This window comes from Xiphias gladius, chromosome 11 (genome assembly GCF_016859285.1).
Source record: "Xiphias gladius isolate SHS-SW01 ecotype Sanya breed wild chromosome 11, ASM1685928v1, whole genome shotgun sequence".
Classification (NCBI taxonomy): Eukaryota; Metazoa; Chordata; class Actinopteri; order Istiophoriformes; family Xiphiidae; genus Xiphias; species Xiphias gladius.
Window position 1 is genome coordinate 17,806,406 of NC_053410.1, and position 25,111 is coordinate 17,831,516.

The following is a 25,111-nucleotide window of genomic DNA, read 5'->3' on the forward strand; positions in this document are numbered from 1 at the left end:
TTCCAGTTTGTCCTTATCAACTTGTTAAGCTAAAATTTGAATTTTATGAATAGGATGTTGCCCTTAACCAAACAGATTGTAGAATAGTGAGGGCTGCTGGGGATAGACCAGCTGTGTCCTTTCAATTTTGGGAAAAAGAAGGCGGCCAGTTTCAGGTGCATTTGAAACAGGCTTTGAAATGGGACAGACCTTGTTGGCACAATATTCAGTCTAAAGAGAAAATATCGGCACTCACAGATAAATAATCTTCTTGTTTATTGTGGGGCAAAAACAAATGTGTTTCAGTTATAAGCCATCACCAGAGTAAAGAACAATAACAGGTATGAAAATATCTGTTATCGTTGTTTGTATAAACAGGTGTTTGTATAAACCTCAACAGGGTTTATTAATTTGAATGACATTAGTTTGGAGGTATGAAGTATATTTGATTAAGTTTAGTGAAAAGTGGGGGAAGTCACCTTTTTTTGGGAAACTGTGACTCAAGAGGTAGAGCAGGTTGTCCACTAACCGTAAGGTCGGTGGTTCGATCCCTGGCTCCACCATTCCACATGTTTTGCCCAAGGACACTTGCGCAAGATATTGAACCCCAAATTGCTAGCGCTTTACTATACATTGTATGTATAGGAAACTGCTGTATGAATGTGTGTGTGAATGGGTGAATGAGGCAGGTAGTGTAAAGGGCTTTGGGTGGTCGATAAGACTAGAAAAGCGCTATATAAGTGCAGTCCATTTAACATTTACCATATCTTCCTTGCAGGGAGGAGAATTGTATTCAGCTAGAAAATGAATCAATGACTATTGCATAGAAAGACAGGACATAGAAATATACCTTCAATAAGACTGATGGGAAAAAATTACCTGCCCCAGTGAAGACTTCTCATTTTCAGCTAATCTATACATGTGCTTCATTGAAGTGATTATTCATTGTCTTTGCATTATATAATGATATCAATTTTTGATAAACCCAGACACATTAAGAAACTAATTTCAAGCAACCATGTGTATAAATACTACCTACAGTCGATCTTGCTTTTTGCTGCTGACCTGGATCTATGAAATAAACCCTGATTGTGAACTTTGTTATAACTAATAATCAGAAGAGTCAAAGCTGAATGCTGATGGTTGTTTATTTTAAGGAACTGGCAAAATGGAAATGGGTTGTTAATGACTATTATTAATCTCTAGCACGTGTCAGTGATGACTAGAGGTTCAGTTATGACACCAAATAAATACATTTGCTCTGCTTCATGCTTGGCATAAATCTTGTTGCCCCTGCTGTGTAACTAGTCTGCCTCTCATCTCGTTTGTTATATTTGTCTCCTACTCTGCATGTCTCTGTTTATTCTCTCTCTCTCTCTCTTTTTCAGATCTAGGCCTCGATCAGTTCATTGTGAAGCGCTATGACGGGAAGGTAAGAAGTGGGCGTCTTGGTGGTAAAGAGGATAGTAGATGGTCAACTTAGCAATCATGGAGGTTAGCAGCAGGGAGTTTTTATAATTATGACTTAGAAAATTTTCATCCCAAATTAAATGAGTATTGCATTTCTCCTGAAAGCTCTATTCTAATAGCATATTATCAGAGCTTATTTCCTTTCCCACTGAACAACTTTCCAGTCTACCACAGGGGTTTATTCCCCAGAATAGGCAATGTCAGTAATGGCTTAAAGAATCAGTTCTTCCAATATACAAAAAACACATTTTCACACTTATCCCAAATACCCATGGTGGTGTCTGGGCATGCAGATAATTTCAGTTTTCTTAGCTGAGGTTTTAAGATATCTGCCTCTGAAACTGCCACTACCACATTACAATGGATGTGAATTTAGCACCTTTTAAATGTAAAAATGTAACTTGAAAAACTCACCAGTATCATGTCTTTCCAGAAACAATGTTGAGGTTACTTCATAGACCTAATTTTTCAGCATTTTGCTTATTTACATACTTATTGTTGAGTAGAATGTAGATCCAAGTGAAAACTGAACATGAAAAGTTAATATATAATTTTTTTGTGTAAATTTTATATAAGAGTTTAGTCAGTGATCTGTCATTTAACTCTGGAATAGTTGAAAGTTATTAGTTACAATAAAGGGTTTTATCTGGTCATGCCTTGGATTTTAAATATGCATGCACAGAGAATTTAAGTTTCAAAAAGTACGGTCTTAATTCAGCGTAGTAGTGGTGAAACTGCTAATGAAATGAAGTGAAAATAAAAGTCAGATATTATCTGTAAAAAAAAAAAAAAAAAAAAAAATCCATGTGAACTCACAGGTTAACTTCTAAGTGGGCATTGCTTATCAACACATTTGGTAACTTAGTGTGTTACATCCATTTCATTTCCTTAAATTTTTTAGCATATAGTATGCAGCATATATTTTGTTTATTATTACCTGTCTTATGCTGAATCCCAATCCTCATAAATGTAATAGTACAGTATATAATAAGATAAGCAAATCCTTTTATGAAATCCAATATAAATCAAAGAACTTCCACATTCATTCATCTTTCTAGCCTAAATGATATTGAAGAAAGTGGATAAATAGAACAGACACGATGTACGAATTGAGGTGATAAGTCAATGTCACAGAAATAAATCAATACTTGATCAGGGGCAGCGGGGTTACATCATCGTAAAGATGACATATTGAAAGAGATAGTGGAAAAAATGGAAAGCACCATTACATTCTGTACAGAAATTAATAGAAAAAATCCATATCATACTATTAGAAACACAGCAACAAAAAGTTAGCTGGCATTTATGGGTCCACTTTATTAGCTGGTGTATTTTACTTATTTCTGTTGATATCTGGTTAAATGTACGTAAGCTGGTGTCACACTGAGATACTTTCATTGTAGGTACCGTATTTCCTCAAATAATGACCAGGGTCTGTATTTACCTCAACTGCAGAAGGTAATGGGCATTTGTTTGAGGCATGCTTGTAGTAATTCCCTCTGTTTGATAAGTATAATTGGTCATACCGGTATTTTAGTATGAAGCCTCGTTTTGACCCGCTCCTGTTTGCACTGTTAAAGTTAATCTATTACGCTGTTAATACAAACTCAACACTTCCTGCAACCTTTTCAAATTAAAAGCCTGATAGCATTTCAGTGGACAGAAACCCCTTTGTTTTTTAACAGCGAAATATTTGTGAAACATTTGCAGCCATACCATATGCAACAACAGTTGAATGAGATTAAAAGATGACAAAGATGAAGAGATGAATCAAACACCACCATTGTGCCAACCAATTGTTGAAAATAGCATGATTGTTTAATTTATTAAATTAAAGCAATAGAAATGTACATAATGCTTAACTGACACGCACGTTATGTAACAGACACCAGGGCTGTGGTCGAAAAGTCAAAAAAATGTTCTTTCCTCACCACTTTTCCTTGACCCCAATGGAAAATGTTATGAGGTCAACGAAAGATGTGAAGGAGAATTCATTAGGACTTATGAAAAGACAACCGCGGAGCTAAGAGAATCCAACTGCACTTACACTAGACTACGTAGTAATGCAGTGGCAGTTGTAATTGACGTGGATCACTTTAAATGTTGCTGCCGTAATGAATTGTGGGATGGCATTATCTCCTTTCCTTTAGTAAAGGATGGTCCAGTGTACCCCTTGGCTAAAGGAGATAAGAAAAAGGGAGCATTTAAGCACCTTTCCTTAGTATTTAGAGACGATGACCAGCTCTAATAATGGCTGACACTTAGATACTACAGGGTCATTTCACTCAGTTAGGAACCTTCCTAAGTAGAAAAGACTTTTTGACCACAGCCCAGGAGTTTATTCACCCTTGTTTTTTCTGTGGCCTTTATTTGGGGGGTGGCCTTTATTTCTTCATATCAACCACGCCCCCAGCTATTATTGGAGACCCGGCTTTTAATTGACTACTGGTTTTTATTTAAGGAAATACAGTACATCAACAATCAAGATTGAAGTGAGATGATGTTGTGTTTCACAGACCATACCTACCATAGCATCTTTTTTTGCTTATGTCTTTGCTTTAGCTCCTGCTTTACTGTCAGCCACTCAACCATCATCACTTCACTATACTGTGACCGGAAAATAAAATGAGTTGAGACGAGAGTCAATAATCAGAATATCTCGCTTTCTAAGAATTGTTTGAGCTCTAAAAGTTCAGAAAAAGGCTTAGAGGGTAATTAAGAGAAATTGGTTTCAACTTAAGCAGGGATCCTCTACCCATCTACCTTAATTCTCAAAGCATTGAGTTAGTTAAACCTAGTTCAGGTCTTTTACAGAACAAGTCCACACTTAATCATTACAAGGGACATGTACAAAGTGGGCCTACCCAATGCATAATGACCTATTAAAGACAATAACAGCAGGTGAATCTTGAACAGGATAGGCCCCATGGCCACAGATAGTCTTTAAAATGGGTTAGGCTCTGGGCTCCAAATGCTAACATTTTCTGTTCACCCTCTGTCGGGAAAATAGAAGCCATCAATGTAAATCACCACAAGAGGTTTTCATTACTGCTTTCCTTGATATTGATTTGTGACCATTACTACCCTCTTACTGATCTCAGGGAGCATCTCTCACACCCACAAACCAACAATCCTCATTCGTTTAGTGTGAGCTAATCATCAATGTGATGATTGTAGTTTCTAACCGCATCCATTGGCCGCCAGATTAGTATGATGATGATGATGATGATGATGATGAAGTTTGTACCTCATCTCCGTGTTGTAGTCAGATGAGCCACACTAGGTCAGTGAGGCCATAGAGAGTCAATTTCTTTGTCACAACTTTCTTCTTTTTCTCCCTTGTCTGCTCTTTCTGCAGTTCAGTTTTACCAATCGTTATGTTTTGTGAAAGACTCTCTAGAATTTGACTCACCCATATTTCAAAAACGTCTAAACTAAAGAGGTTGGGCTAAGCATTTATCAAAAGTAATTTAAATTCTGTGGCGACCTCAAATGAAAATGGTGTACTTTACATTTATGGCCCTTGTCTACTTATGTAAATGTCATTCCTATCTCCAGGCCTTGTGTTTCCTTTATTTGCCAGGCAAATCTCTGGACATATGGTTTTCTCTGATAGTGTATTTAGCTTTGGTTGTCCCCTGAGATTTTCCTGCCATAGCTGGAGCTGCCTGAGAGCTCCTTTCCCTTACAGGCTCTGTCCAACCCCTTTTTGCCCAGAGGCACGTGCTTGCTCATCATTGGCTTAATGGAGGAGAAATAACAAATTACTGTTTCCTGCCAAGAAACCATGAAATCTAGCTTACATGAAACTAAAAACTGCAAAGAATTAGTCCTAGATGAAATGGCCACACCAAGTATAGTGGGGCAATATCTATAGTGTGTAAATCATGAAGTTGATGGAGGGTGTGGTGAAGTACAAGGGGAGTGTTTCAGCTGAGGGTTGGGTGGTAAACTACAATTGAGGCTAAGGTTGATGGCAGAGAGGGGGGCAGTATTGTGTGAGAGTAACTTGAGAGCTCTCTTAAAGCTCACTTCCCATGGTTTAATTTAAAAATAGCCAAGCCAACTGAGATTTGTCAAATGCATACATACTGTTTGGCCACAGTTAAGTGGAAGGTTGTTTAAAAGTGCACATAAACCTCTCACTACATCCCCCTCCCGCCCTCTTCTGCTCGCACTAATTTCTTCCAGGTTCAGTTTGTATGTAGGCAAACATTACATGCTCTGTATGGTTGTTTAACAACTTTTGTTCATATTGACTCACCCTTTGTTTTCTTCTATGTTTCTGTCCATGGAAACAGTTATTTTAGAAGCCTTTAAATGGGATTGCTTGATTTGCTCAACCAGTTGATTCACTGCATCGTTTCTCTGCTGTTAATTCACTCCATCTCTGTGATTTCTCCTCCTGATCATGTTGGAATGCTTTCAGCTGCCGTAATCTTATATTGATGTGATGTGACCTTGCCATTGTTAACTGTTGATTATTTTGCCGTGCTCTTATCAGCCATTCTTTCTCATGCACATAACAAGTAATCCCTCCATTTTCTCTCTCTTCCCTTTCTCATGAATAACCATCATCCTCAACTCCCCGTCTCCCAAAATCCCTGCTTTTTCTCCTCTCCCAATCATTTCATCTACTGATCCCCCATTCTCCACCCATAACAACTCCCCTCTCCTCCCCCTCTCATCCTCCTCTACTGTCTCCCTCCCACCTCATCTACTCCCTTCCTATCCCTCCTGTTCTGCCCCTCCCTCTCTGCAGGACTTCTGGCAGGTATGGGGTGTGTGCCGAGCAGCATGTGTGCACCTGAATGAAAAACTGCACTTTGTAGTCACTATCTACTCCCTCTCTCTCCTTTATACTTTTCCCTCTTCTTCCTCTTATGCCTCTCTATTTATTCCTTTCTTTCTATTACTCACTCTCATACTCCTCTGTAATAATATGGAGGACATTGCTATACACTGCTGTTAGTCCAGGGGAACAGCTAAATAAGTAGTTTCTTTGAATTTACCACATCTCAACTTCAGGAAGCTGGAACATGGCCAGAACCAGAGACATGGTCCCAGTTATGGTAATGAACACGATGGATAGGAATGCAGCCAAACTGTGAATTTAAAGTGTATCATTTCTAACTAGAAATCAGTCGACCGGTAATAAAAAGTTGAATTTACATCTAGCTTTTCTCTCACAGGGTATACGTGCTGCAGGCGTTGAAGGGGGAAGTCAAACTGTATGAGGATGAAAGTAGAATAAAGCACCACCACTTTATTTTCTTATATAGTAAGCAGATTATATCACGGCCATGGGAAGTACTTGTTTCTTATTGGCTGGTCAATAGATTAATCACGGTGCAAAAGTACATTAAACTGTAGATAACCATTACAGTATTTATGTTGCTAACAAGAGGTTAGGTCTGTTTCATTGTGAATCATTTTTAAACAAACTTTGAAGATGGTTGATGATTGGAATATGGCTTCTCTTAGTGCCTGTGGCAAGTGGTCATGGTATAAGCACAGAGATGTCTTAATATGGAAAGTAACAAATTTGTTGGAGGAAACGCCAGTATGATTGTTGTCGTGGTGTTCTCCACCTCTGCCTTATCTGTTAATTTCATATACCAGAGCACTTAAATCACTTATATCACTTACATGAATGTGTATGAGTTGGTTCATTTTATCATTTGCTTGCTCCAGTGCTCCAAAATGTTTCACCAGAGTGCATTTGAGAAACCTTTTGTGATTAAAATGTTATGATATACACATTAATGTTGGTGAGTGTAGGTAAGTGTGCCTTAACCTTTAAGCTTAATCAACTAAATGATCTGGCCTGTAAGCAGGTCTGAATGCCTCTGTCAGTCAAGATGTGAAGATAAGCCAAGCACAGCAAAGGGCAGGTTACAACCTGTTCACTTAACAGGGAGTGTCAGAAAATGAAGCTGACACACACCCCGTTGTGTGGGTACTGGTATCAAATATGCAAACGCAAACTCTGTATTGTTATTGGACAATGTGTTGAAGACATCCCTGGCGCCCTTTGTATAGTTTGTTGGAGGCAGCTGCATGCCATGCCTTTCCTGCTGAATTATTAAAAGTGAAGACTATACTTTACCTCTACAGGGATTATTAAACACTACAGCACCGCTACATAATTTACATACGTCAGTGCCACAAAGTAAAATTCACATACATTTATATTGGAATTTTAAGAAGAATGTAAAGTAAAAGCAAAGCTAAGATCAGGAGATTAGCTAGAATTTGTCAATTATAAGACACTTGTATTGGTCAACGCCAAATCATAGCAGTGCTGTTCCCCTGCACTCCCTCTGTCTAGCTTTATAAACATACCTTTTCTCCTCATCCTTTCATATCTTCTAAGAAATATCATCTCTAGCTTTCAACTTGCTTTGGCACTCTAGCCTTTTCCTAGCATGCCCTGCTCCATTGTCTTTGTCTCACAGAGAAAGTAGCTGGTGGTGGCACCCCCTCTCTGTGCATGGTGGCATCACAGGGTGGTTTTGGACCCAGGAAATGGCTCTGTTAGCTAACATCAAGGCTGTATTGATGTGCTTGATAGCCTTCACAAGTCCATCCTCTGGATTGTCCAGATGTCAGTGCTGCATGATTTCTGTAGAGCATGGTTTAGAGTCAATGAAGGCAAGACTTGGTCTGTACATCTAAAATGTATTTAATCTGTTCCTACATGCTGTGGCCCTCTCTGTATGTAAAGCCATAGCGTCTGTCATATGACCTGCTACGACTGAGTGCGGACACCTGTCACTCAGAGAGAGCGCAGAGGGGGCAGCTCCAATGGAAACGAGCCTCTTCTCACACCAGCTGTCGTCATGTTCACTCTTTCTGATTTCACAGGAAGCTCCCAGGGGCCGCTGTTTGATCTGTCACAGCTCTATATATCTTTTCTAACTGTCTTCAATTCTCACTAATTTCATTGCCCTCTGTCTATTTTGGTGTCTCTAGACAAAAACTCAGACATGAACACACCAACACACTTACACACAAAATCCTTCTCTGCATTTCTCTGTCTCTCTTCCTTCTCCTAATCTAGAAGAGGTTGGTTTGTCTGTACACCTGTCCCGCTAATTTGGTTCCCCCTCTCCTCTCATGAGACAGCTGCCATTTCTCACCGACTGAAATTTGTTATTGAGTGTTCCACTAGTAGCTAGTATAGAATCATATGAAGTGTGGTTTTCTTTGAGACTTGGATGTAGACCATACCCTTACTGAATGTGTTGCAGAACAGGGCAAGTGCACTTACACAATGTGAGAGCTTTCAGCTACTATTCAGAAATGTCAGTCTCAGACCCAGCTTGAATTTACCCTCAAGCAGGTCAATCTGAATTCCCTTTCCCCTGAAACTCAAATCATTCAGTGTACCTGCCAAAGTTACAGTAACCCCACAGATACTACATTACACAAAGCAGCACAAATACATAAAGGTACTGATCCATTTTTAATGCATTTGACCCCCCCATTTCACTCACTGTGTGCTGTCCTTCTGTCATACTGTACACATCTCTTCCAGGGTCAGGCATCACACAAGCACACTCACACTCACCACACACAGATACATAGACAGAGAAAGAGAATGGGAGCCGATGTCTTCTGTTTGCAGCCAGAGCTGCAAACAGCTGCTTTCATCTTTAGTGGCAGGAATATATTCATCTCTTTGTTATGGCGCTCAGAGGTGACTCCGTAGACAACAGACTCATATGACAATATCTTAAAAAGTTATTGTGTCTATAGTGTGATAATTATTTTAAAGTTTGAACACAAACTGTGGCTTATATCTTGTTCTTTCATCATCCTTTTCCCTCTTTTCCTCTCTCCTGGTATTGGGGTGTCTGCAACTTCAGTGTTGGACAGGGTCACAGATCTAATCAATAATAAAACACTGCAGCCAGTACAGTTGTATTAAGAGAGAGCCAAGTCTATGCTGTCATCAGCTCCTAAGCGAATGACCTGGCCACACAAAGTTCTTGTGGAGATGTGTAAATATAAGAGTGAACCTAGCAGAAAATTGATATGTCATGTGTGGTGGCACATGACATATTTTTAGTATCTGAGTGTCCATGTTAGAAGACTGCAGGATACTGTGCTGAATTATGTCTCATCTCAGTCACAGTCGCTTCAACAGCTGCCTGTTTTCTTTTATTTTTACATGAAGATGCAGGACGTAGGAGAAATGTACCTTCTCAGCAGCACAGCTATGATATAATTGAACCCATCAGAGCAACAGTGCCATGTGGTTTTGGATTTGATTATGTAAAGCTATGTTTGTTTGGAAGTAAAAGAAAGAAAGCTAACAAATTGAGGTAATTCATTAAAGCTTTGATCAGTTGTTGGGTTTTCTGTAGCCAGAGATAGTTGATAGAAGATAAGGATTTAAAAATGTATTGCTACAGGCATATAGTTCCTCAGTTTTGGATTTAACTATGAAGTCTGAGAATCCTAAAGAAATTATATGCAGTCCAAGTTTTTAGGCATGTCACTTTCCAGTGGTGTGTTTAGAAAGTGTTTCTTGGCCTCTCGTGTGAAATGAGCAGAAAGAGATTTAGCCCTTTTACATGCATGCCCCTGGCTATGCTTGAACCGTTGACTCAAGTCTCATTTGTTGGGCTCTTAAAACTTGGGCTAGTTAAAATTTGGCCAGGGCAGCTTTCGGGCTGCTCTGTAGCCTGGTGCACTGGAGAGATTAGCCCTAACCAAACCCTTAAACCCATCTGTGTGTGTATATAACAGCAGTGCATTTGACTACCCCGCTGCCAGCATGGTCTGGCCAGCAGCTCTGTCAGCACTGTGTTTCTGCCTCAGCTCACAGGCTAGTTGGGTTGTTCAATCTGTCATCTGGTTACAGCCGGCGGACTTGGCCATAACGCTGCTGACACATGAAGACATGTATTATCACATGAATGGGCTCAAGGCAGAGGTTAAAAAAGAACTCATGCTCACATTCACAAAGACAGCTACAAAGTTGTCACTGACCAACAGACACTCACTGACCAACAGACACACTGACAGATGAGGCGTTAGCTGTTAATTACCTCAAACAAAGATGTTATGTTTTCAACCGTGTCTGTATGGTGGTTTGTTTGGTGGTTTATTTGTTAGCAAGACTATGCAAGAATTACTGAACCAAATGGCACCAAACTTGGTGGAGGGTTGGGGAATGGACCAGAGAAGAGCCCATTAAATTTTGGGGCAGATCTGGATCATTTTCTATGAATTTGAATTTTTTTCTCTGAGGTTTGCTGTATGTTGTTTGATATTCCTTGATGGAGGTCCATCCTTGATGGAGGTCTACGCTGTCTAAGTGCTCTTCTAGTTAATTTGAGTGCTGGAGCAATTAGGTTTACATTTATTTGAAGATCAGTGCTTTGGGAAAAATCTATGATGAGTGTTAAATACTGACTCCAATTTGGGTTGATGAATCAAAACTGATGAAAGACTAATGTGATTAGACACAGAGACTAAGTCTGGCTGGGGAATCAAGAAACCTAACAGGTAACTCTTGTAGAAAAGGGTAAAACTTTTTACCCTTCATTTAATTATATATGCATTTTTGTACTGTTAAATGGCTTGTTGCTGGAGCACCCAATAATGCACATCTTCAGTCACAGGCTGAGGCTTGGACCAGTGACAGAAAGATGGAGGATGAAGGGGAAGATAGGACACAATCATACAGGAGTGCCACAAGCTCAATGGAAAAGGTTTAAAAGCCAAGATGAAACCGACAGCTCAGCTTGATAAACAAACTGCCATACTTCTGTGTTTGCTTGAGAGAGTGCACAGTGTAACATCAGACATTTGTTGGAGACATGTGCAATATGATAGCCCACTGAAGATGAGAGAGAGAAAGAGAGTGAAACCTATATTTTCATCTCAGCAGGGAAGTCTGTGGCTATAAAGTGGGATCCTAAAAGAGATGATCATGTTCTTTTCTAACTGGGACATCAGAGTAGAAAAAAACTTTGTTTATTAGTTGTTTGCCCATGCACACTCTGAGATCTCTTCTTTTATCAGCTGATTGTGCTGTTTGGTTCCACTGTTTGGTTCCACTCTTTGGCCGCTGTATTTGGATTCATTTTCCTTGAATGTCATTTTGGCTGTTCTGCGGGGTGTTTTTGTCCTTGACTCAGGATGCTGAAAAAAAAGTGAGTTATTATGCCCAATGTGCTCTGTGCCTTTGTTCCGATCATTATAATGAGGCCCAGCTTGTTTATGTCTCTTATGTGTGTAGTTTACAGACACAATACACACATAATACACACATGTGCAGTTGTGTGGCTCTTTTCTGCTTTGTTGATTGGCATTAGGACTCTGGCTCACCTCATGCCCAGAGGGCTTTCTCTGTGTGTCATCGTTCCAAACTAGGGAGGCAAATACCAACCTCTTTTATTCCTTCCTTCTCATTTTGCCCTTTCCTCTTGTGTGCATACTGTATCTGTCCATTTCTAGTATTGTGTTGCACTTGTACACATACAAGCACCTGAAAGCCTTCAATTCTTACGGCACCAAGAGTTAAAATTTTGTTTTTTGTTACCTCTCTGTCAGTCTCTTTCTCTCAACCAGTATCACTGCTCCAAAAATAACTTATTTTCTCTCTCACCTCCCGCTCTCTCTCCCACTCCCTTCTCCCGTTACACTGTAAATACTATCAATAATAAATGTGACAGTAGAAACCACAATTTTCTGTACTTGCGTTACTGACAGGTGAGAGTCAAGATAGATATGAATTGGGGATAGTGATACATTTCCTAAGCTTATACCCCTTGTCTTCAGCAGCAATTATATCTGTATCTCATGAGGAGGGAGTCGGTTCATGGGGAAAGAATTTGAAAGAATTTGCTCATGCTACACTATTAAGGGGGATCCCACCACATTTTAGATAGATTCAGATATGTTTTTCCTAATTAACCTATGTCCCCTTATGTCAAGAGAATATGGGACTAGCTTTCATTTGCAGAGTGCACTCAGCAGAAGGTTCCAGTGACAATACTTGGAAAAAGTGATTGGAAAAAGGAACAAACAATGAGTATAAATGACTGTTAAAACAGCCTTGTTAGTGGAGTGGCATCATTTTGTATTTTGGGCAATAACAGTCTTTGCGTGATTCTCTCTAGTTTTGCAGGCATAGTTGTTCATGTGTGCAAATTTTAATTACTGCAGAGACTGCAAAACATAATTGCATTCTTAATTTGAGTGGTATCCCCCATTTATCTTGTTTTGATCAAGATGTTTTCTGTTTGTGTGTGTGCCACAGTATGAATGCACATGTGTGTCTTTGTCGTTCAAGGCCCTGCTAAAGGCAGCAGAGGCCATGCTGTTCTCTAACAGTTTTTCTCCTCCTTTCTCTTCCTCTGAAATGGGACCCTTGCAGACGGAGGTAACTCCACGTGGGCTCAGCTTGGCCCAGCCTCCCCCTCCTTAGGCATGCTCTGTCTGTCTGTCCACTCTGTTTGGTGGAGCGTCCTACTAATGGGACACTGTCTTTCAAGTCTCTATCACTGAGTGTGTAGTGTGCATGTGATTAAGTCACACTTTCATGCAGTGCTATGAATATACACATGCCAACAGGAAAACGCCTGTGCGTTTGTGTGTGTGAAAGAGAGCTAAAGTCCCTTTGTTTTTAACAATTACTAAATTTGGGTTGTGTTACAGACATGGTTAATCAATTGTGTGTGTACACATTCTGCTACAGTCTCTTGTGATGTTTTCTTTCTCTTTGTCAATTTCACACTGAGTACAGCCTCCGTTTAATAATTTGTTTTGTACTTGAACTGACCACAAACTAATTGTTTGTCACTGCCACCCTCACTTGCCTGTATGGCTTCATGTGTATGCAGCACTTGCATGACTGTTAATGTGATAAACTGTCTATACATAGTCATCCTTATACAACAGGGTGTGTGTGTGTGTGTGTGTGTGCGTGTGTAAGTACAGTATGTGTGTATAATTCTGTTTGTTTGGCTCTTATTGAGCTATGCTTTCAGGCACACACACTTGCTTGCACACACACAAAGCCACACCTGGGGCAGCTGTAAAGGCCATAAGGGGTGGGCAGAATCATGTGAAATGTTTTTAATGAAAAACATTTTTTCTTGTCCTGGCCTGGTTGAGCAGAAGATCGCCCAGGAGAGGGAGACGTTTGCAGATAAGGACAGCATATTTTACAAACTAGGAGAATGCGGCCTCATCTCCTTCTCTGACTATATCTTCCTCACCACTGTGCTATCCAGTAAGTACATTGTTGAAGTGCACGGTATTCCCAGAGACTAAATCCCACATCCTTAAAATCTTCCACACAGATCACAAATGAAATCCCAAGATGATCTCTTTAGTGTCTTCTTTCTTACTGTATCACTTCAAACAGAGAAATGTTCCAATATGACATTATTAGCTGGGTTACGAAGCCGGATGCCTTTTCAGTGTTATCTCCAGTTCTGTCAAAGTTAATAATGTCAGTCTACCAAGCTAGCTGCCTTTGAGATGTTGTGTTTCATAGAATCAGTTTGTTTAAGCTGGATCTATCACTGGTGGTAGATACATGGAGTCCATTTCACATTAATGCATATTTTCTGAATGTGTCAGAGTTCATGGTAATGAAAATGAAGCCCTGACTCCTTCCCCTCTGATGGCAAGTAAACTCCTCTCCCCCAGTAGCTCGACCATTTATTATAATCCAATCATATGGAGAAAGTCTCCAGGGAAGTTTTCAAGGACAAGTCATTTTTAAGCAGATAGGGCAGGATGCCTTATGGTTGGTTTCAATCCATTTAACACGGCCACAAAAATAGTACAAAGGAGGACATATTTTGCCTCACAGACACATTGGTTTAAGCCCCATAGTGCTACATATTTACTGCTTTCATGCAGTCTGAATCCTTTGTTAGATAAGGGAATATGAATCTTTAATATTTCCCTTAAAGGAGTTGGGTTGTTGAAGCAATACATAGTTATAGAAGTTTACAGCACAGTTATAATTTGCAGAATTGAAAAGAATTTAACAAATAGGTTATACAATGTATGTATGTAAATATTATTGCTTTGGCTCTGTATTTTATTAGAGAAACAGTGTAGGAATTATAGCCTTTGTACACATAGTCCTACAAAACAACAAACAATAGGTCACTGTCCAGAAAATGTCAGCAGTGTGTAGAAAGTGTAGATTTTAGCAGTAATGGGCTAGATAGGTTAAATTAATAAAGCAAAGAGAATGAATACAGAGTATTTATAATGAGAAAAATGTACAAAAACATATTTTTGTTATATAATAATATAAATGGTTGCATGAATTTATAAGTGAATCAGTGAATTTATATTTGAATGTTAATACTATACTTGAGATGTATGTGTAGCAACAAATCTATGGAGTGTTTTATTCAATTTAATATGTAAATTTATAGCTTGTATATCTGATATGCAAAATGTCCATTGCATTCACATAATGAATTCTACTGAGCCATACAACAGCTGAAAGTATACAGATTACAGTATATTGTGAGGAAGAACATGTTAACATGTTCACATTAATTAAAAGAGCTAAAAGATGCTTTATATAAACTATAAACTCTAGATGGAGGTACTGATGACCAACCTTTTTGTTTATCATCAGACTGTGGGTGTTATCATGCTGTACCAAAAACAAATCTCATTGACTCTGGTTGTGTGGTCATTATAGTGAAGTTGGTGTTGTTGCAGTGCGGCAACAAACTCAAATATCACTGATGCAAATTTTAGAACTCCAGTTTAGCTCATATAGGCAGTGCAGGGTATCTTCTAGCAGCTCCCCTGTTGGGTGAGGGCGGGGCCAATTTTGTAGTATTCATTATGCAGCCTGATGGTTCAAAAAAACAGAGCATCTAAAGCGCCCCATGCTGCACCACTGGGGGTGAGATGAAGGCTGAAGATGGCGCACAGTTGAAGTGTAATGACTGAGTCAGTATTGAACTCTAGCTGTTGTCTGGATCGATACGATGTGATGTGTTTTTTTCACATTGTGTTGTACTGATTTGAGAATGTTGCTCTTTGTTTGTGTTTGTGTCGTGTGGTGTCAAGCGCCCCAGAGGAACTTTGAAATTGCTTTCAAGATGTTTGATCTCAATGGTGATGGAGAGGTGGACCTGGAGGAGTTTGAACAGGTTAGCAGCTCTTCTTGCATACAGCTGTCACGCAGAAACATGCACAGAATTCGGCAAGCCCACATCTTTGGACTGTCCTTTAATATCTACAGTAGCTCCTGATTGCATTAAAGTAACCAGTAACACACAATGACAACCAATAAAGGTAGGTCCCTGCATTGATTATATACCCTTGTGACATTGTCTCAGAGGGAAAAGATAATTGTTGCACTGTAGTCTACGATATATTACTAACTCTACTACTGTATCATAAAGGGTTTTTGATATACAGTAGTACATGTACAGTATTATTATGATAGAGGTTTTAAAAGTTACATCTCATTATCTCAGAGAATAAATGGAATTCCTCCTTTTTTAATTTAACTGCTTTGAAATGTGAAGAAACCCAGTAAATTGCTCTGTATTTAAATCAAATTAATCCTACCCAAAACCTCTTCTTATTATGGGCATTTTTCTGATTAAATAATTTTTAGAAAATAAATTCTGTAAGACTCAAAGGTGCTATATGTAACTTTTGACGGCTGAAGTTCTTGGCAAGGGTGCATTATCATCACCACCACCACCCTGTCCCAGCAAGAAGCCACGTTCAAAGAAAACTTACATATAGCACCTTTAATGGGTTGATATACTCCAGAAAGTAAATAGTCACAACTACTTCTAAAACCTAGTGTACGGCCTCATCCTGGTTGACATGGGACCCCTACATCCTTAGGTCCAGAGCATCATTCGTTCCCAGACCAGCATGGGGATGCGACACCGCGACCGGTCGACCACAGGAAACACCCTGAAGACAGGGGGCTGCAGCTCTGCTCTCACCACCTACTTTTTTGGAAAAGACCTGAAGGGAAAACTCACCATTGGCAGTTTCCTGGAGTTTCAGAGGAACCTGCAGCATGATGTGCTCAAACTAGAGGTAACGAAAGAGGAAAGTGAATGACTGGAAAAAGAGAGTATTATACTGAGAATATTCATCTACTGGTTTACTGTGATTGTGTACATTATTGCGCTTTCTTCACTTGTTTCAGGGAGTACACATGACAGCTTTCTCACTCAAACGAAGTAAATCTTACTGTCTTACTCAGAGTAAACAAAACAAGTAAACCAGAAAATGTTTGAAGCCCAGGGGAGGAGCGAGGAGGGAGTGACAGTTGAGTGTATATACTATACAAAGGAAAACAAGGATTGAGGATGACAAATATGCCATGTGGATTGTCTGTCAGCGCTGGTCAGTGTAACTCTCTCAAAGCTGTGACAGTGAAGTATAAAAACCATCTTCTGCTTTCTCAGGGTGACAACAGACCATCTCCCCTGTCTCTGCAGTAACAGCAACTGATCAGTGTTGTTGAGCATGTGGTTATTCTTTCAATTAGTGTAGATGCCCAACTGATACACTGAACTGTAATGGGCGCCGTCATCTGAAGCTCCAAGAATAGGACTCGAGTCGAAGATTCTGTCAGAAAGTGCTACCTGTCAGCTCTTGATACCACAATGTTCAGAGAGAGAAGCCTCTCTTGCTTATTTTCTCTTTTTCTCTCACTCTTTTTTTTAACTCTTATAATATCTCTAGTTGGTGAATTCCCTAGTAGAGCTGAAATTGCAGAGATTATCTTTCCCAAAGCTATATATCATGCATAACAACGGAAAGGTCATAATAACCAGGAACTTCAACTCACCAAAGGTAGATCCTCCGGGGGTGCATGAATAGTTAGGTCACCCCTGAAATCTTCACTCCAGGCTTTATCTGGCTTAGTAATTAGCTGTGTCTCACATGTGAAGCAAATTAACATTTTGAGAGGTGGGCCGTTCAGAGATAAAGGAGGGAGGGAGCCTCAGTTGTAAATCTACTGGACTCGACATAGCCAAGGCCTACTGCTGTTAAGCCGTACTCCAGTAGAACATTGAAAAAAAAAAAAATAATAAAAATGCACATATAGATTTAATGTCACCCCTTTCAGCTCCACACATGATTCAACTTTAAGCCTGACACCAGAATTTACTGTTTCCCATCTCACCATGCCCTCCCCCTCCTATTAATTTTTTTGTCCCTCTGCATAGCACTCAATCTTCATCTGTCTCTCTCTTCCCCCTCCTCCAGTTTGAGAGGAACAATCCTGTGGACGGCAGAATCACTGAGAGACAGTTTGGAGGTATGTTGCTGGCCTATAGTGGCGTCCAGTCTCGTAAACTCAAGCAAATGCAGAAGGGCTTGAAGAAGATGTTTAAGGATGCACAGGTAGATAAATCTCATGCTTACACAGAACTCTGATATAAGTGATTGGTACTCTGTGGTTATATATGGTGGTGTGAGTGTTTTAACTATTTGGCCTACATGCGAGGATGTGTGACAGACGGTGTGTGCCTAAGGGAAAAGGCGGTTTCGCTGGGACATTGTGAGTGTGTGAGAGAGACAGTATGAGTGGTAATACACCACTGGGAGAGGACACCACATTCAGAGCCTGACGTTATCCACCTTGCAATCACTCTCTGCATCCCCTTTACCTTCCACTGTGTCTGTTTGTGGTGACCAAATAAAGGACAGCCAGTGCTCAGCAGAAGGGCATAAGTTAGTCCTCCATCTCTCTCTGAGCGTCTCCATAAGCTCTTTCTCTGTCAGTGTCTTCTCTGCCACGAACTCTGTTTGTTTCAGGCTTTGTCCTCCTCCTCGTTTTCTCTTCTATCAAATAACTACTCCCTATTCAGCTTAGTTTACTTAAAGTAATGTGGCTGTATTGCCATACAGCCACATTACTTAAAGCAGTAAATGGCTCCATTGGGGAAGACCATAAAGGGTAAAAATGTAAAAATATTCAAGATGCAGAGGGCTTGAAGCCAACTTTATTATATACCTATCCCTTGTGCCTAGTGCTTAGGTTTAACTTTGGTTTCATGCTAGTTCTGCTTCACTGTAATGAGCCTCATCAGTCAACTAACTGAAGTTATGCCCGTGCACATCGTATCCCTGGAGGTGCTGCAGCAAAAAACGTCCAGTTTGTGTTTTGTTTTTTTTCTTTCGTCTTTTTTTTCTTTTTCTTTTAAAGTTAACAAGCATCACATAGTATCTTGTTGGTATACGTTAAATCAGACAGATCTGACAGATGTCAGACTGAGCTATGATAAGGCAAGTCTCATTGTTAAATGCAGTGATGAGGAGAGAAAAGAAAACAGAAAGCAGGGACACTCTAGTTCTTCGCAGGCATGAGGCGAAAAATGAGGCTGAGTGCTGCCAGAGTTGTGTTTCTCTAAGGAATTAAACTGCAGTAAGCATCTCTCTTTCTCTTTCCCTCTTTCTCTGTTTAACCTCTTTATCCATCCCGCTGTCTGTTTCTCATCGTTGGCATAACCCGTAATGTAAATGAGTAAAGTTTTATTTACTACCTAAGACCAGCTGCTCACTTTTCTTTGCAAATGAGCTCATCAGCGGTTTGGCAGCTGTGAGACTGTGTATATATGTGTATATGTGCATGTGTGTCTGAGACCGTCTGTTCCCCTGTTCTTCCATGGCCCACTGTTCATCCACGTGTGTTGACTGCTTCTGCCCACTTCCTCTTGTCCTTTGTAACACACTGCTGAACTGCTCCAAAAATGGCATTGTGCAGTCGCAGCCCTTTCCATAATATTTGACAGATTTTTCGCAGGACTGCCATTCTCTGATGGCTCAAGTAAAACTGCAGGAATGATTTGTTCCTGGTTTTGTCGCAGGGTTTCCTACCCAGACTTTATTTTTTAATATTTTCCGCTGTTGTGCAGGGCATCACATTTGAGGAGGTGGAGAATTTCTTCACTTTCCTAAAGAACGTGAATGACGTGGACACAGCCTTGAGTTTCTACCACATGGCCGGAGCCTCCATAGATAAAGGTACACCCACATTTGCACTTTTCCACTGACATTCTCTCTCTCCTCCTAATTAGTCCCCTTAAGACTTAACTGTGGTCACTTTCATCCACTGTCTCTCAGAGCTGTTAACAGCCCCGCCAGCCAGATCTCCCTCCCCTATCTCACTTTTCCTGGCTTTGCTCCCAATTGTAGCTCAACCATTTGTCATCAGTTTCTCCAGCCATCCATTTGTCTACCGCCTCTTCCTCCAGACCCACAGGACAGCCCATGCTTAAATCCAAGGAACACAAACGTGTACACATGACAGATCACTTGTTACCTGACAGTGCAGGCTACTGATGCTCACTTACACATGCCATCATCATCATCACTGGAGGAGGGAGCGGAGGGTTTGCACTGGGATGGCACGTCATTGCATGGTTACTCTTTCTCTCCTGAGCACCAGAAGGATGTATATCAGCTGTGAGCTGGTGACTGGACGGTGGTGGATAACAACAGTTTAACTAACACATCCAATGGAAAGCAAGATGTTAAAATTGTGATTTTAATAAAGATTTCAGTCCTGGTTGATTGGCAACAGCTCTGGTTACCATGGCAACAGTAAGTGCAGTATAGTATTACAGCAAACACTCAGCTACTTTGTCAGAAATACAACAGAGGAGCAACTGTTGAATCTGTTTACAGTGCAGCCAAACTCACATTTTTAAGTCAGTCAGTAATTCGCCTTTTTCCTTCATGCCATGAGCAACTGTGATCGGACATTATGGGCACAAAAGCAAGACACTGTAAAAAGTTTGGCTAGCTTGCTGAGGAGTTAGAGGTGTGCAGCCTGTGTCCCGCAGCTGTTCATCTAACGGCTTACTGTGGCGGCTCCCTCTTGTTCCATCACTCCTTTGCAAAAAATAAAAACTGATCCACGGTCAAAAAATGCAGAAAGTGATGTCCGTCTTGGTTTGTAGATGTATTTTTGAAGAACGATCACTATCAGCACTGACGGTGTGACAAATAAATTGCATTCCTTGGCTTTTTTACAATAAAAGTTACCCCTTGTTTTGCCCTATTTTGCCAGTCACACTGCAGCTGCAGTTGAATATTCTGTTTGTGTTCTCTGCCGCTAACGATGAATACTGTCTGTATAGAGATAATTACTGAATGTAAATACATTGTATGGCTATTGTAGAATAAATGCTAAACATAAATAGCATCATAAGCGGAATTTAAGTTCATGAATATCTTAGGGATTATTACTTTAAATATCAGACAGAGAGTTGACTGTGGGTCAAAGTCTGTATTCTCTCTCCTGAAGAACGCATCTATAACGATTATTCAAGAAAACTAATTACGAACAGAGTGTCAAGTCATCATCAGTCATTAAATTAGTCTTATTTCCTGTATCTTCCTCGACACATTCATTGTTACTGAATTAATTTATCTTCCAGATCCTAACAATGAAAGTCAATTAAATGCGAGAGCAGCACAGAGAGCGACGATTTGTAGCTTTTATAACATGGCAATTGTTTGATGAGTCAATGTTTCCTTCATTTATTGCAGTGATTCAACATTCAATATGTCTCCATATGTTTTCTGTCAGCACATCCATTAGTTCTGATTCAATGATGAAACAGCATCTGCTTTAGGGGCATACAGGATCTAGTGGAGGAGCTTGATTCCAGTGTATGGTTTCGGCTGCATGTGTACAAAGTAGCAAACTTAGTGTTAGTCAGGCTGCTTTGGGTTCGTGAAGAGCTTCCAGGAATGCATCTATAAATGATCTCCATCCTCCTGTTGTCCGTGCTCTGAAAACTTCATCCTGCTCTTATTGACTAAAGGAGCTTTTTTATTTCTCTCTTCTCTTTTGCATCTTTGTTTCCCTTTTTCCTTTCTGTCACCTCTGTCGTCTCCCTCCTCTCACGCTCATATCCAGTGATTCCCCAACATTTTAGGACATTTTAGTAGTTTCTCATTTGTGGGTGTGTTATCAGGAACAGCATGTCTTAAAGGTAGAAAAGAACCCCACGAATAAGATTCCTGCTGGAGTGATTCAGCTCTTTAGATTTTTTTATTTTGTCTCACCATTTGCAGGAAGGTTCTGTCGGACATTATTCTTTTCATCCTAACCCTCTCCTGTTTCTCTTTGCCTTCCCTCCTCCACTTGTGTGCCTTTAAAGCCAGATAATCAATAATTCTGGTTTAGATACGGAGTTTTCCATCTTTCTATCATATATTTGTTTTTCTAAAATGGCCCTGAGGCTCTTTTTCTCCCCAGTCCATGTCTTCATTTCCCTTTCTTATTCTGTACTCCTCCATCCCCTACCACCCTCCGTCTTTTTTTCATTCCTTTCAGTCAGTGTCACTCTCTGTTGGATTTCCTGATGCTGCCTACTCCTCCTCTAAGCCCCTTCATTCTCTTTCTTGTGTCTATCAGACTGTTGCCCCAGCGAATGGGAGCCCTGCCTGCTATTGATCCAAAGCAGTTTGCACTCGCACACAGTATCCTCCACATGGGCCATTTTAGGTCTGGCTCGTACGAGTCTTTTCAACTCATGCCAATATTACTCCCTTTCACAAATGGTGAATCTCTCTATCTGTGGTTCCCCCCCTTCTCTGTCTCCTAGTTACCATGAAGCAGGTGGCCCGCACCGTGGCCAAGGTGGAGCTGTCGGATCATGTGTGCGATGTGGTGTTCACTCTGTTCGACTGTGATGGTAAGTAACTGACAGTTTCATCACATCTCTCTCACTCCAAATATTATGGAGAGCAAATAATGCCTCCGCTGACAGATGGAAATCATCAATAAATGGAAGTCATCTCTTCATCTTACGCACTCTTCCTCTATTTCTTTCTTCTCCCTCCCCTTGTCCATCACCCCTCTCCCCTTCTCCCCCATCTGTCTTCCTCAGGGAATGGAGAGCTTAGTAATAAGGAGTTCATAGCCATTATGAAGCAGCGGCTGATGCGTGGGTTGGAGAAACCCAAGGACATGGGCTTCACTCGGCTGGTGCGTGCCATGTGGAAGTGTGCCCAGGATACCGCCTGGGACTTCGCCACACCAAAGACATAATAGACACACGAGGCAACGTGCGAGCAAGAGAGAAAGACAGCGCTCAACGCTTTAAATAGACGATTAATGCAAGGAACTGATTAGGACTGCAGCTCTGAGGGGCATCATCAATCATTAACACGTCGCTGTAGATCGAGTTATCAATACAGTGACTAAAGCATGCTGACACAGCGCAGCGTGTCCTGAGGCTTCTCTAGTGTACCTGTCTTAAGGCATTGTGGGTATTTGTATATTTTAAAATATAACGTCAAACTTTGTATGTGTATTTTTGCCAGATTCTGTAGAGGAATGCTGTGTCAGTGGGTAACTGTGTGATGCATGTATTTAGCATGTTTTACTGCAAAAGGCAAGACAAAAAGTGGAATTAATCTTATTTGACCTTCAACTGTATAAATGCCACAGTAGGTCTGTTTCATACTTACAACAGACCCTTTGTTTGTTCTTTGGTGGGACAGAGAGCAGAAGTCTGTTATCATGTTAACACCTCTTCATTCAGTCTGCTAGCTCCACCTGCATTTTTACTCTTGCAATTTTTTCCCATAAAAGACAATGATGCTTGTCTCTCTCTACAATGTACTGTTCAAAGTGTGTATTCTTCTAATTACTGTTGCTCACTACAACACTTTATATAAGATGGATGATAAAAGAAATGCTCTATTAAAGATGTTTTAATAATGTAACACTGATTAACCTTTATTTCTAAACCACAGTTCTGCTTGACTTGTAAATTGGATTGTTGTCCTGCCATGTTCTCGTTTTCATTCTGACTGTGAGAAAAACACAGTGGAGGATTAGCAAGACAGATCAATTGGGCACCAAGGAAGTCATTTGTCATGTGTAATGAAATGGGGTGTAACATTTTTAGGGTAAAAATGCTTGGCTGATTGTATGCATTGGCTTTGAGTGCATGCCAGAAGAGGAAAATGCAGTAATGTTTGTTTGGGTGTGTGTGTGTGTGTGTGTGTGTGTGTGTTTGTGCAAGAGAAGTCAGCGGTTTTGTCTAATTGAAGTGGACAAGATGGGGGCAGTCCTCGGCCTCCGCTGCCCATTAAGAGATTGTCCCACAGCCCCTTCGCACAAACACTGTGCTGGACTGGCCTGAAACGAGCTGGCTTGCTCTCTTGCTTTCATTGCATCTGACAGATGGAAGTGGTACTCAGGTGCGATTGCTAGGCAGGAGATTAGGTTGAAGGGCCTCTCATCAGTATTCCTCACTCATGTTCTTTTTAGACCTTAAGGCTGGTATTACAATCACATGGAACGTAAAATGATTTTTAGCAGAACATCTTTTATCCTCACATTTTTATCAACTTTACAACACTCCCCTTTAAACATTAACTTGTTCAGATCAAAAATGGCAGCTTTTCATGAGCTAGGAAAAACTGCTTGTTTTTCGAAATGCATTTAAATGTTTTTATGTTTTTTTTATCCCTGCCCAACAGTTCCTTCGCCATAACCACGGCTGCAAGTTATTTTCATGGACCGATTAATCTGTTGATTATTAATCAACTGATAGATTATCGAATCAGTGCAATGTCAAAAACTTTTGAAAAATGCCCATTAAAATGTCCCACAGCTGAAGGTCAGTCCAACACCCAAAGAGATTTATTATTATTAAATTTGAATAATACTATAAAACAGAAAAGCAGCCAGTGTGGACACTTGAGAATATGAAGCCAGTGTGGAATTTTTGCCTGATAACTGAAAGGTTATAACAGTCATTTATCAAAAATGAAATGATTACCTAAAAATGTCATTATATTAAATGTATATTATAAAATAAATTCATTTTCTTTCAATCAGTTGTTGAAGTAGCCCTTTTCAGCCCTAATAACAAAGCACAACACTTCTCTGCTCTGACATGTTGGATGAAGGCTCCTGTGGACCGTGGCGAGCATGCAGCCTAGCGGCACGGCCTCCAGACGTCCAAGTCTCCGCGCGGAAAGATTGCCCAGTAACAGCTCTACAGGGGCAGCCCAGCACACCCTCCTTCCCACCAGCTCAGCCGTGTGAACCCAAAGCAAGCGTGCGCCGTCAGCTACGCTCGGTGGTTTAACTGTTGTCGGCACAGGAAAGTACACACTTCCTCGGCGCGTACACACGTGAACGGAAGGGACAGTGCGCGTGCTGTTCTTCAGGTGCGCGTAGGAATGGAGCGAGTGTATGCTTCGTTAAGCCATGGGCTATGTGCCTTCTGCCGTGTATTGCAAGATAATGCAAAAATAATAAACTGTTTTTACATACATGTGTGCAATAATAATAATATTAATAATAAAGTCCGCCTGGGCCTGTTTAAAGGGACTTTCAGGAGTCTGAGAAAAAGGTCATCAATTTTTTTATACAATCCACTAACTTCGCGCTACTCTGGGGAGTGTAGGGTCCAGCCTTTATCAGGGTATCTTGACATTTCTACTTTTAATCTCTCTCTCTGTTCTTTTCCCAATTTTAAGGAAGTACAATTCTAAATTGGTGAACTATCCCTTTAAAAAGAGCAGCCTTCTGCAGTTACCAACTCTCAACTGCAATTCCTGACAAGCCTCGCTTCTTCTTCTTCGTCTACAGTGAAACAGAACATCTTTCGCGTGTACCGTGCTCAGTGCAGGAAACAAA

General features: G+C 40.5%; 1 protein-coding gene across 5 annotated transcripts in view; it reads left to right on the forward strand.

Moving 5' to 3' along the window:
* micu1 (mitochondrial calcium uptake 1) overlaps positions 1–23,830 on the forward strand; it is a 33,732-nt gene extending 9,902 nt beyond the window's left edge. Inside the window, exons 5-14 of one of the 5 annotated variants that reach the window (XM_040138850.1) lie at positions 1,368–1,411; positions 6,212–6,223; positions 12,845–12,850; positions 13,588–13,702; positions 15,523–15,605; positions 16,318–16,518; positions 17,701–17,838; positions 19,353–19,461; positions 22,056–22,145; positions 22,341–23,830. In XM_040138850.1, coding sequence (XP_039994784.1) covers positions 1,368–1,411; positions 6,212–6,223; positions 12,845–12,850; positions 13,588–13,702; positions 15,523–15,605; positions 16,318–16,518; positions 17,701–17,838; positions 19,353–19,461; positions 22,056–22,145; positions 22,341–22,501 — 959 coding nt within the window. In that variant the 3' untranslated portion in view covers positions 22,502–23,830. The remainder of the gene's footprint in view (positions 1–1,367; positions 1,412–6,211; positions 6,224–12,844; positions 12,851–13,587; positions 13,703–15,522; positions 15,606–16,317; positions 16,519–17,700; positions 17,839–19,352; positions 19,462–22,055; positions 22,146–22,340) is intronic. The other 4 variants (XM_040138851.1, XM_040138852.1, XM_040138853.1 and 1 more) reach the window with 4 other exon arrangements.
* Positions 23,831–25,111: the final 1,281 nt, after the last annotated feature.